Genomic DNA, 13,600 nt, shown 5'->3' on the forward strand with positions numbered 1-13,600 from the left:
CTAACACTTAGCAACCGAACCGGTATCTTAATACCCTGGTGCTACTAGGAGTACTAGTAAAGTACACATTTAATACAATGTATATCCTATATACTTCTGTCAACCTTGCCAGACTTCTCATCTACCAAGTATCTAGGGTAGTTCTGCTTTAGTGATTGTTCCCCTCATTACAGAAGCACTTAGTCTCGGGTTTTGGGTTCAACCTTGGGTTTCTTCACTAGAGCAGCAACTGATTTGCCGTTTCATGAAGTATCCCTTCTTGCCCTTGCCCTTCTTGAAACTAGTGGTTTTACTAACCATCAACAATTGATGCTCCCACTTGATTTCTACTTTCGCGATGTCAAACATCGCGAATTGCTCAAGGATCATCATGTCTATCCCTGATATGTTATAGTTCATCACGAAGCTCTAACAGCTTGGTGGCAGTGACTATGGAGAACCATCACTTTCTCATCTGGAAGATTAACTCCCACTCGATTCAAGTGATTGTAGTACTCAGACGATCTGAGCACCTGCTCAATGATTTAGCTTTTCTCCCTTAGTTTGCAGGCTAAGAAACTTGTCGGAGGTCTTACACCTCTTGACGTGGGCACGAGCCTGAAATCCCAATTTCAGCCCTTGGAACATCTCATATGTTCTGTGATGTTTCAGAAAACGTCTTTGGTGCCTCAATTGTAAACCATTTAGCATTACACACTGAACTATCATGTAGTCATCAAAACATGTATGTCAGATGTTCGCAACATCCACAACCGACGCTTGAGGTTCAGCACACCGAGCGGTGCATTAAGGACATAAGCCTTCTGTGCAGCAATGAGGACAATCCTCAGAATACGAACCCAGTCCGCATAATTGCTACTGTCAACTTTCAACTAAATTTTCTCTAGGAACGTATCTTAAACAGTAGAACTAAAGCGTAAGCTACAACATAATTTGCAAAGATCTTTTGACCATGTTCATGATAATTAAGTTCATCTGATGAACTCCCACTCAGATAGACATCCCTCTAGTTATCTAAGTGATACATGATCCGAGTCAACTAGGCCGTGTCCGATCATCACGTGAGATGGACTAGTCATCGTCGGTGAACATCTTCATGATGATCGTATCTTCTATACGACTCATGTTCGACCTTTCGGTCTTCCGTGTTCCGAGGCCATGTCTGTACATGCTAGGCTCGTCAAGTCAACCTAAGTGTATTGCTTGTGTAAATCTGGCTTACACCCGTTTTATTCGAACGTTAGAATCTATCACAACCGATCATCATGTGGTGCTTCGAAACAACGAACCTTCGCAACGGTGCACAGTTAGGGGGAACACTTTCTTGAAATTATTGCGAGGGATCATCTTATTTAAGCTACCGTCATTCTAAGCAAATAAGATGTAAAACATGATAGACATCACATGCAATCAAATAGTGACATGATATGGCCAATATCATTTTGCTCCTTTTGATCTCCATCTTCGGGGCGCCATGATCATCATCGTCACCGGCATGACACCATGATCTCCATCATCATGATCTCCATCATCGTGTCTTCATGAAGTTGTCTCGTCAACTATTACTTCTACTACTACGGCTAACGGTTAGCAATAAAGTAAAGTAATTACATGAAGTTTATGTTGACATGCAGGTCATAAATAAATTAAGACAACTCCTATGGCTCCTGCCGGTTGTCATACTCATCGACATGCAAGTCGTGATTCCTATTACAAGAACATGATCAATCTCATACATCACATATATCATTCATCACATCCTTTTGGCCACATCACATCACATAGCATACCCTGCAAAAACAAGTTAGACGTCCTCTAATTGTTGTTGCATGTTTTACGTGGCTGCTATGGGTTTCTAGCAAGAACGTTTCTTACCTACGCAAAAACCACAACGTGATATGCCAATTACTATTTACCCTTCATAAGGACCCTTTTCATCGAACCCGATCCGACTAAACTGGGAGAGACAGACACCCGCTAGCCACCTTATGCAACTAGTGCATGACAGTCGGTGGAACCTGTCTCACGTAAGAGTACGTGTAAGGTCGGTCCGGGCCGCTTCGTCCCACGATGCCGCCGAATCAAGATAAGACTAGTAACGGCAAGTAAATTGACAATATCTACGCCCACAACAAACTTGTGTTCTACTCATGCATAGAAACTACGCATAAACCTGGCTCTGATACCACTGCTGGGGTACGTAGCAGAATTTTAAAATTTTCCTACATTTCACCAAGATCAATCTATGGAGTCTTCTAGCAATGAGAGGGAGAGGAGTGCATCTACATACCCTTGTAGATCGCGAGCGGAAGCGTTCAAGAGAACGGGGTTGATGGAGTCGTACTCGTCGTGATCCAAATCATCGATGATCCTAGCGCCGAACGGACGGCACCTCCGCGTTCAACACACGTACGGAGCGAGGACGTCTCCCGCGCCTTGATCCAGCAAGGAGGAGGGAGAGGTTGAGGAAGAAAGCTCCAATAGCAGCACGACGGTGTGGTGGTGGTGGAGCAGCAGTACTCCGGCAGGGCTTCGCCAAGCTCTTAACGGAGGAGGAGAGGTGTTGGTGAGGGGAGGGGCTGCGCCTTGGGATGGGTGCGGCTCCCATGTGCCTCCCCACTATATATAGGGGTGGAGGGGGCTGGTTTCTTGCCCTCCAAGTCCATTGGGGCGTTGGCAAAGGTGGGGAAAAGAAATCCCATCATTTCCTTTCCCCACCGATTGTTACCCCCCTTTTTAGGGATCTTGATCTTATCCCTTTGGTATATGATCTTATTCCTTCTAAGGGGGAATCTTGGTGCGCCTTGACTAGGGGTGTGTGTCCTTGCCCCCACTACCCACGTTCATGTGGGTCCCCACATGTAGGTGGGCCCCACTACGGAACCTTCTAGAATCTTCCCAGTACAATACCGAAAAATCCCGAACATTTTTCGGTGGCCAAAATAGGACTTTCCATATATAAATCTTTACCTCCGGACCATTCCAGAACTCCTCGTGACGTCTGGGATCTCATCCAGGACTCCCGAACAACATTCGGTAATCACATACAAGTCTTCCTAATAACCCTAGCGTCATCGAACCTTAAGTGTGTAGACCCTACGGGTTCGGGAACCATGTAGACATGACCGAGACAACTCTCCGGCCAATAACCAACAGCGGGGTCTGGATACCCATGTTGGCTCCCACATGTTCCACGATGATCTCATCGGATGAACCACGATGTCAAGGATTCAATCAATCCCGTATACAATTCCCTTTGTCTACCGGTATATTACTTGCCCGAGATTCGATCGTCGGTATCCCGATACCTTGTTCAATCTCGTTACCGGCAAGTCTCTTTACTCGTTCCGTAACACATCATCCCATGATCAACTCCTTGATCACATTGTGCACCTTATGATGATGTCCTACCGAGTGGGCCCAGAGATACCTCTCCGTCACACGGAGTGACAAATCCCAGTCTCGATTCGTGCCAACTCAACAGACACTTTTGGAGATACCCGTAGTGCACCTTTATAGCCACCCAGTTACGTTGTGACGTTTGGCACACCCAAAGCACTCCTACGGTATCCGGGAGTTGCACAATCTCATGGTCTAAGGAAATGATACTTGACATTAGAAAAGCTTTAGCATACGAACTACACGATCTTGTGCTAGGCTTAGGATTGGGTCTTGTCCATCACATCATTCTCCTAATGATGTGATCCCGTTATCAACGACATCCAATGTCCATGGTCAGGAAACCGTAACCATCTATTGATCAACGAGCTAGTCAACTAGAGGCTTACTAGGGACATGGTGTTGTCTATGTATCCACACATGTATCTGAGTTTCCTATCAATACAATTCTAACATGGATAATAAACAATTATCATGAACAAGGAAATATAATAATAACTAATTTATTATTGCCTCTAGGGCATATTTCCAACAACTATAGCGGCGGATCGTTGCAGCCCTTGAGGTACTCGAGGACGGCATGCAGCGTGCGGCCGGGGGCGCAGGCGGCGGCCGTCGCTATTGTTGCGCCCCCTGACCACCGACGCGTTGTTGAAGGAGGCGAGTCGCTCCGCCTGCCGGCGTTCGAAGTATGCCGCCCACGCCTCGTGGTTGCCGACGTCGTACTGTGAGAGGGCGCGCTTCTCCTCGACAGGGAGGCCCGTACACGCTCCATCTCAGCGTGGAAATATCTGGGGTGTTCGACGTCGGGCAGAGGGGGGACTGGGATGCCCCCGGCGCTGAGCCTCCATCGCCCCGGCGCGTGCATGTCGAGGCACGCCGGGTAGTTCGCCTCATGGAGGAGGTGAGCTTCCCACTCGTGGAGAGAGTGGCGGCCGAAGCCGTCGGCTGCCGCCGCATCGGGGGGGAACCGTTCACCCACCGGGGGTGTGCGTGCGCGCGGTGGCTAGACGGGGTGAGACGGGGAGAGAGGGTGTCGGCGGTGAGAGAAGGGGGGCTACGGGCGGGTGATTCTACCGGTGAGGGAGGGGCGGCTTTTATAGCGGCCCGGGGCGGCAACGTGTGTGTACGTGTGGCTGGATGGGTCACGTCGCTGCACCGCGCCGCCCGTGAGGAATCAATGGAAGGCTGATTGGCGACAGCCTTGGCATTGATTCCCCGTGGGAAACCGAGGCGATGAGGACAACGAGGCGTGGGGGTCGCTGACTCGACGGGCCCGCCATTCTTTCGCGCCAAAACGATTGCCCAGGCGCCCCCGGGTGCCCCGAGCGCGCCGGGTTTGGCCTGGGTCCGCCGGCGCTAGTTTCGGGCCTAACCGGCGAAAAATGGGCTCCTGGGGGCGCGATTGGGCCGTTTTTGGGCGCCGGTGCCAAAAAAGGGGCCTGGGGGGCTGTTGGGGGCGCGGTTGGAGATGCTCTTAGTCACATGTTTGCAAGCTTCTTGTGATGTTACATTACCAAGAGGGCCCAGAGATATCTCTCTGTCACACAGAGCGACAAATCCCAGTCTTGATCCGTGCAACCCAACAGACACCTTCGAAGATACATGTAGAGCATCTTTATGATTACCCAGTTATGAAGTGACATTTGATAGCACACAAGGCATTCTTCCGGTATCCAGAAATGGCATGATCTCATGGTCTAAGAAACTGATACTCGACATGAAGAAACCTATGGAAAATAACTAATCGATCTGATGCTAAGCTTACGGTTGGGTCTGTCCATCACATCATTCTCCTAATGATGTGATCTCGTAATCAAATGACAACTCATATCCATGGTTAGGAAACCATAACCATCTTTAGTCAGCGAGCTAGTCTGGTAGATGCTTACTAGGGACACGGTGTAGTTTATGTAATCACACATGTATTTAGGTTTCCGGTCAATATAATTCTAGCATGAATAATAACATGCATAGGAAAAATGATAATAACCATTTTATTATCGCCTCTAGGGCATATTTCCAACACTTGCCTTTTGGAAAATTCGGGAGGGGGGGGGGGTGGGCGTTCCTGCTAGGCTACTGTTGTCTTCTATTTGAGCTTAGATAAATTATACTTTCCTTTTTTTGCAAATAGGGAAACATGATTCACCTCGTCGCCATTGTGACCTTTCTGTGTATAGTATAAAACACTTCTTTTGGAAGAGTGTTCTATACAGTGCGACAGAAATATTTCTATCGCGCTATAAAAAACGAGTTTCTTTAAATTTTCAAAAATATTTGAGCAGTCACTACCCATAGAACATGGGAGATCTAGGGATGAGGAGAAGAGTGGAACCAACAATGCGACAACAACAACAAGGAGATGAACAAAGGGTAGACAATCTTTAAGTTAAAATTTACCAACACGATGATAATGATATAGAATTGTTTGTATTTGCGGCTGCCTTATGCAAAGTATGAGATTATTTCTATGTGTAGCCCATAAAATGCAGTGTAACAGATTTTGTATATGTGCACATGAAATGGATTAACGAAAATAAGTGTATATAATGTTGTGATTTGTATGTGTGTGAAGCTGGGACTGCACTACAAGCAGTGCCTCCTTTTGCTTCCACAGAGAATAAACATCACCGAAATGCCTCTAGACTAATGATGGTCAGTGATAATACTCCCGTTGTGGCACTCTTCAGTGGATCATCAATGGGTCAAGCGGTCTGTGATGATAGTTATCACATATGGGTATAGATGCCCATCTGTGATAGTCGTGTCATCACTGACCCCAAGACACTAATGGGCCAGAAGCACATCAGTGATCATGCAACCTAGCCGGCCAGTGTTGTTCAGATCTGTAGTATTTCTCCTTAGACAGAGTTGACCTAGTTGTGTAAACCCTAGGACCCCCTGGTATGCTATATAAACCGAGGGTCGGGCTCGTGGTAGAACAAGATCTTACAGACTAGAACCTCTCAGCACTTTGTATACACCCTAACGCAATAAAGCAAAGAGCAGGACGCGGGATATATTCCATCATGAGAGCTCGAAACTGGTTTAAACCCTTGTCTCTATTACCATCTCACCAAGTAGCCTAGCTAAGGATACCCTATTGAGGGATCTACCGGATTTAGCTCCGACAGTAATGTAGGAGGCACTCATGCACGTTCGTGAGAGCCGGGGAAGGCTCCTTATTCACGGCGACTGGGCGACAATGCCTCCTTCTTGATGTGGTGGAGAGGCGACGAGGGTGGCGCCGAACTACGATCACAGAGTGACCGCTTGAGCAAGAGCTCCAGGTACACCAGATACTCCTCATTCGTCGCGATGACCTCCGTGGGTGGCTATGACTGCTCCTCCTTGTCGCCGGAGGAGAGCACAATCTCATCCTTATCCGTTGCGACAGTGGAGGAGGAAGATCCCAAAGAACGTGGGCAGCACCACGATCCGGAGGGAGAGGTGGATCCACCGGTCGATGCCGAGAACCAGTCGCTCTGTTCAGACTTGCCCATTATCTAGGAGAGGAGAGGAGCGACGACAACGATGAGCGTAGAGGAGAGGAGTAAGCAGTGGAGTGTGGGTAAGAGAGGAGATGCTTTTTGGCCGGCCCCGGAGCACTACTTAAATAGTCGGGGCAAGCGGACAAACGCCGAGGCACAACGGTCGGAATAGGCTTCTCGGTCCCCGTTTCCACATCGAAGCGCCCCCCCCCCCCCCCCCCCCCCCCCCCCCCCCCCCCCCCCCCCCGCACCCCCCCCCCCCCCCCCCGGCCTTTCACGTCGCTCCGACCGACAACGTCCCGTCGCATCCGCTCTGGAGCGGCTGACCGTCGTGAATGCACGGTAAACATTTGAGAGCGGGCTGTGCGGCGATAATACTGGATGGGACCGCGTTATCGTGTGCGTACGTGGCACTAGTTCGGACACCCGCAAACCTCCCTTGGCTTTGTGCCGGTTTGCAGGAACTCAAACATGCGAAGGTGTCGACAGACATACGCAGCATTAGATGGCGAAAATAGTCTAGGCACCATGGTCCAGACATTTGCAGACGGTGTGCAGCACGGCCTTGGAGAGCAAATTTGGTTCACTGGTGCACAACAAAAGTGTCACCAGGACAGGGAAGAAAACCAGTAGTACTCTGTTTTAGGCTTCCACAGCACGAGACGCGTAGAGCGAGTTTTCCTTTCCTTTCCGGAGAAGGATTCAAACCGCCGCCACAAAACGCAACCAAAAAATTACTGCCGTGCTACGTATGCCACCCACGGATCCACCCACCGGTAAAAACTTTCCACGAACGGTAGCCCCCAACGGCTAGTTCCCGTGCCCGGACTCCCGATCGATCCCAGCCGTCGGATCTGCCGACCGTTGGAGGCCGGTCCGAAATAAATCCCCAGCCTCCTCCTCCACCCACACCAGCCCCCGCCCCTCCCCGCCCCCCTCCAATCCAATCCCCAACCCCAACCCCAACCCGACGAGCGCCGCCGCCGCAGGACGAGTCGTAGGCCGCCGCCCCGCCCTGTTCCGCTCGGGAGCTCGCCGGAGTAGCAGCGCCTCGCCGGTTCTCGGGGTCTTAGAACGGAGCCGGAACAAGCGCGACCCATGGCGACCAGGCACAACCAGCAGAACGCGGCTGCCGCTCCGCAGCCGGCGGCCAACAGAGGTGAGCCGCCCGCCCGCCCGCCCGCCGAATCTCCCTTTCTCGCCGCGCCGCGTCGGGAACGACTCCTGCACCGCTAGGTTTCTTGCGGCTTGTTTCGTTCGAGTTCTTGATCTGCTCGTCTCGCGAGTCTGATCCGCCAAGATCGGATTTTTAGTTGTGTTTACAACCAGCGCAGTCTGATGCGTGCGAGTTTCTTGCCCGATCCGTGTGTCAAACAAGCGATTCCTTGATCTTTACTCATGTTTATCTTTCGTGATGTCCAGGTGCCGCAGGGAAGCAGAAGGGCGCCGCCGCCGGCCGCCCCGCTCCCGGAGGAAACAGGCGGGCGCTCGGGGACATCGGCAACGTCGTCCACGCCCACGTCCTCGACGGGTAAGGAAATCAATCAGCGCAAGGATCGAATCCCGTCCTGCTTTTCTTTCTCCCGTTCTCTGTCCTGAACTGAATCCGTTCTTGTTCGCTGCAACAGCAAGATCCAGCTGCCGGCGGGGATCAATCGCCCGATCACCAGGAGCTTCGGCGCTCAGCTTCTGAAGAAGGCCCAGGCCGAGCCATCAAAGGTACGGACACGAGCCGAGCCCCCTTTCCGATCCTGCACGCCTTGCCTCGAAGGCAATTTCTTGATGATGGATTTCGAAAGCGATTTCTTGATGATGGATTCTAATCTGAATCGATTTCTTTTCGTGGTTTGCAGAACGGCGTAGCTGTTCCTCCAGCAGCGCGGGCCGCGCCGAAGCTGGTGGCCAAGAAGGTCCCTGTCAAGCCCGCCGCCGTCCCTCGCCCTGAGCCGGCAGCCGCCAAGATCGTCACCGGCTCCGACGAAACCAGGAAGCCATCAGAGGTCTCTGCCCCCAAGACCTCGAGGAAGAAGGTCGTTCACACCCTCACGACCGTGCTCAACCATCGGTCCAAGGTGAGCGATCCGGCCCATCCAACCAACACCTCTCTCTGTCTCTGTTCTTACTGCCCATCCCAGTAGTGCCTTAACTCTGCTCGCGTCTTCTTGTGAATGGCAGGAGGCCTCAATCGACGATATTGACAAGCTCGACGGCGACAACGAGCTCGCCGTCGTCGACTACATCGGCGACATCTACAAATACTACAAGGAGGCACAGGTATAACCGCGAACCTTCCCCTCTTCAGGATTTCTGCAAGCAACTGTTCTGACGATGTTCACCAATCTGTGTTGCAGCACGAGTGGCGGCCGATAGATTACATGGGCAGCCAGACTGAGATCAACCCCAAGATGAGGGCTATCCTGACAGATTGGCTAGTGGAAGTCACCCACAAGTTCGAGCTCATGCCCGAGAGCATGTACCTGACGATCTACGTCATCGATCGCTTCCTGTCCCTGCAGGCGGTGCCGCGGCGGGAGCTGCAGCTCGTCGGCATCGCGGCCATGCTCATCGCCTGCAAGTACGAGGAGATCTGGGCCCCTGAGGTATATGGCCAAACCCTTTCTCTCACCCCCTTTGCATCCATCGATCGCTGTTCGTTTCCAGTAGCTGCCTCAATCTGTTCTTGTCTGCCTGTGAACGAACGCTGAATCTGAAGTGTCTGTCTGCAGGTAAACGACTTCATATCCATCGCCGATAACTCCTACTCGAGGCAGCAGATCCTGTCCATGGAGAAGAATATCCTGAACAGCATGGCGTGGAACCTCACCGTCCCCACCCCGTACGTCTTCCTGGTGCGGTTTACCAAGGCCGCCGGGAGCGACAAGGAGGTAAAAAGATTAAAAGACCAGCTGCATTTTGATTCTGAATCTCTGAAGTTGCATGTGCCATGGAATTTGCGTCGTGCGTATGCTGAATTTCGTTTCCTCCTGTTCTTGTTGTTGAACGCAGCTTGAACATATGATCTTCTTCTTCGCCGAATTGGCGCTCATGGAGTACGGCCTGGTGACGGTGCGCCCCTCGCTGGTGGCAGCTTCTGCCGTGTACGCTGCCCGGTGCACGCTGAAAAGAAGCCCCATCTGGACTGAAACCCTCAAGCACCACACCGGATTCGCTGAACCGCAGCTCCTGTGAGTGATCCATTCACCTGTCCCTCTGTTTGTACCTGCCTGATCAACTTTGCTGAATGGAAATTCTATCTGTTTGTTGGTTTTCAGGGAGCCTGCAAAGATGCTGGTCATGGCACACGCAGCTGCTCCGGACAGCAAGCTCAAGGCCATCTACAAGAAGTACTCGTGTGAGCAGTACGGGCGTGTGTCCCTGCGCGCCCCAGCAGTGGCCGCTCCTCAGCGCCTGGCCTAGTCTGCTTTAGGAATTGCTGCTCGGCTTTCGATCTTGAAAGCTTGGTTACTTACTGTGTTACTGTCTGATATGATACACCAGGGTGTAAACAACAACTATATTGAGTCCATTCATATCATATATTTTAGCGATTTGCTTGGCTTTCGAATCAAGAGAGCTGGGTTTACTTACTCTGAGTGTAACAACAACAATTCATACTAGTTTGAATCGAATTCAAAGTATTCTTGTTCATGTTCTCTCGGTGGTCTTTGTTTGTGTTTGTTACAGTTATCCAGTTTTTTCTTTTGTTTGCCTTCCACTGTTTGGATGGACCACTTGCCTGATTTTGTACTTAATCTCGTTGCAAGTGATTCTGCTGCTCATGATTTTCCTCCTCCAAAAAAATGCAGCAACATTAGCCACAAAAAAACATTTTTCCCATCTCAAGAGCGAACATTTTTCCCATGGCAAGTAATTTGCATTGCGAAAAACACAGCTCAAACTGCCGCTCAGGAAAAAAAAGAGCAAAGAGGACAGATTCTTTCCATGAGAAAATTGAGTTCATTGCTAGAATTAACATAATTCTCAAGTTTATTTCGCAGTCCCTTAACACCTGACTCGAACGAGGTGTTTTGACCTCCTCTCGATGAAACTCGCCTCCACGGAGTTCAACGTCGCTAGCTTCTTATTCGCTATGGCTCCTTCGGATGAGCGATCGGCGACTCTGGGGCATGCAACCCGGACGATTTAGATGATTTTTTTGGGCAACTTGATCTGGCGAAGGAAGAATTCTTAATGGACGTCTGGAATCCCATACAGGAGGTGCGCTCCCGACTGGTTGGCGCCAATCTCTTTTTATAAAGCCACCAGGCCACAGATTCAAACATCCCAAACAAACAGCCAACCAGGCAAGTTCAACAATAAACATCCTGTATGGACTGCCACAACTTGCGACGACTCTGATCTATCTCTTTCTCAAGGAAGGTGGTGGGTGGTGGGGGGGGGGGGGGACCATTGAACAAATAGATCTGAGCCGAGTGATGAATGTGCAATGGAGGAAGTCATACATGTTGGAATCCTCATGTACCGACCTTTCTCCTGTTACTTCACGATCAATCTCTCGATCATTAGACTTGTAAGCCACGGCATCCCTAATATAAATACAATCGCGGCCCGAGAAAAGGGTTTAACTCTTCCCACAATATTTACATGGTAATCAGAGCATCTTGATTGAGAAGAGATCGCATCTAGTCTTCCCCAAAACCTCGCCTCGCTATGACTTCGGCCTCCACCCAACCCAGCACCATGAGTGCGCTCATTACCTCCCTCGCCTCCACATCCACCTTCTCCCTTGGATCACTACCGCAGGAGAAGCTCACGAGGAACAATTTCCTCATGTGGAAAGCCATCGTGCTGCCACAAATCAAGGTCGCCCAGATGGCGCACCACCTCGATCCGACGAGCCAAGCGCCGCCGGAAACTCTCACCATCACCAAGGCCGGGAAGGAGGAACAGATTGCAAACTTCGCAAGGTATCTCTGGTACACTCAATATATGGCTCACAACAATCTTGCACTCAAAGAACCAGGATCATTCAGTAACCTCTAGGCTTGTCTTGACAATAAAGCTAGGTTGAAGAGCTCCAAATCATGAAAACCAAGCCCGCACATATGTTTGGGAGTGGTCCTAACATCCCATGCAACCCAAGCTGGTTTGCGCTTCCCTCTTTTGCTTCCCCACCAGAACTGACGAATAATTGTTGTGACATTCTCATAAAGTCCCCTTGGCAGCCTGAAACATGACATGGAATACACTGGTATTGTTTGAGCGACTGATTTTATAAGAATCTCCTTACCCGCAGCCGATAAAAGTTTCTCCATCCATCCCTTCACCTTTTCCCATACTCTGTCCCTCAAGTACTCGAGGGTACCATTTTTAGAGTGTCCTGTTGGGGAACGCAGTAATTTCAAAAAATTTCCTACGATCATGCAAGATCTATCTAGGTGATGCATAGCAATGAGAGGGGAGAGTGTTGTCTACGTACCCTCGTAGACCGAAAGCAAAGCATTATGATAACGCAGTTGATGTAGTCGTACGTCTTCACGATCCGACCGATCCTAGAACCGAACGTACGGCACCTCCGCGATCTGCACACGTTCAGCTCGGTGACGTCCAACAAACTCTAGATCCAGTTGAGGTCGAGGGAGATTTTCGTCAGCACGACGGCATGATGATGGTGTTGATGAAGTTATTGACGCAGGGCTTCGCCTAAGCACTACAACGATATGACCGAGGTGGAAATCTGTGGAGGGGGGCACCGCACACGGCTAAACAATCAACTTGTGCGTCTATGGGGTGCCCCTTCCCTCGTATATAAAGGAGTGGAGGAGGGGAGGGCCGGCCCTCTCTATGGCGCGCCCAAGGGGGGGAGTCCTACTCCCAGTAGGAGTAGGTTTCCCACCTTCCCTAGTTGGAGTAGGAGAAGAAGGAAGAGGGAGAGGGAGAGAAGGAAAGGGGGGCCGGCCCCCCCTCGCAATTCGGATTGGGCTTGGGGGGCACCTTGGCCGCCTCCTCCTCTCTTCCACCATGACCCATTAAGGCCCATTAACTCCCCGGGGGTTTCTGGTAACCTCCCGGTACTCCGGAAAATGCCCGAACTCATCCGTAACCTTTTCGGTGTCCAATATATCGATCTTTAAGTCTCGACCATTTCGAGACTCCTCGTCATGTCCTTGATCACATTTGGGACTCCGAACAACCTTCGGTACATCAAAACACATAAACTCATAATACCGATCGTCATCGAACGTTAAGCGTGCGGACACTACGGGTTCGAGAACTATGTAGACACTAGTACAGCGAGCTCCTAAACAAACGGTTTTTAACCCCCTTCCGCGACGGCCTTTGGAACCGCCGCCAAGTGAGTGTGAGCGATAGGGGGGTCCTTCCCACATGACCCAGAAACCGTCGGGGATATGCCCTCCTGGCACACACGCTCGGCAAAATGAGGTCGTGTGCGACCGGCGAGCGCTCAAATACGGAAATACATATAGTAGATTTAAAAATATATATAATTATACTGCGAAATTGTTTTCGGTCGCAAGTACATCCCACACAGTTAGTCCCCGCTAAATGTTTCCGTTCGTATGTACATCCTACACAGTCGCTCCAAGGAAAACGTTTCCGTTCACAGGTACATCACACACAATTTTCCCGTTAAATCGTTTGTGTTATTGAATATATCACACACGGTCCGTAGAAGAAACTGTGTGGCAAAGACTGTCCATCACACACAATTTTTATGTGGTAAA

The 13,600-nt window shown here is 50.4% G+C and overlaps 1 protein-coding gene across 1 annotated transcript; it reads left to right on the forward strand.

The window, feature by feature from the left end:
• Positions 1-7,801: 7,801 nt before the first annotated feature.
• Positions 7,802-10,541, forward strand: LOC125536622 (cyclin-B1-5-like). Its single transcript, XM_048699871.1, has 9 exons — positions 7,802-8,052; positions 8,316-8,424; positions 8,522-8,612; positions 8,747-8,965; positions 9,069-9,167; positions 9,245-9,493; positions 9,620-9,778; positions 9,900-10,078; positions 10,166-10,541. The coding sequence occupies exons 1-9, from the start codon at positions 7,992-7,994 to the stop codon at positions 10,308-10,310; spliced, it is 1,311 nt and encodes a 436-aa protein (XP_048555828.1). The 5' UTR covers positions 7,802-7,991; the 3' UTR covers positions 10,311-10,541.
• Positions 10,542-13,600: the final 3,059 nt, after the last annotated feature.

This window comes from Triticum urartu, chromosome 1 (genome assembly GCF_003073215.2).
Source record: "Triticum urartu cultivar G1812 chromosome 1, Tu2.1, whole genome shotgun sequence".
Lineage (NCBI taxonomy): Eukaryota > Viridiplantae > Streptophyta > Magnoliopsida > Poales > Poaceae > Triticum > Triticum urartu.

Bases quoted from the DNA above. Each gene is read 5' to 3' on its own strand.
- LOC125536622 (XM_048699871.1), top strand. From the start codon at position 7,992: ATGGCGACCAGGCACAACCAGCAGAACGCGGCTGCCGCTCCGCAGCCG. The intron at 8,425-8,521 runs GTAAGGAAATCA...TCGCTGCAACAG, and splicing joins CACGCCCACGTCCTCGACGG to CAAGATCCAGCTGCCGGCGG. The intron at 9,779-9,899 runs GTAAAAAGATTA...TGTTGAACGCAG, and splicing joins CCGCCGGGAGCGACAAGGAG to CTTGAACATATGATCTTCTT.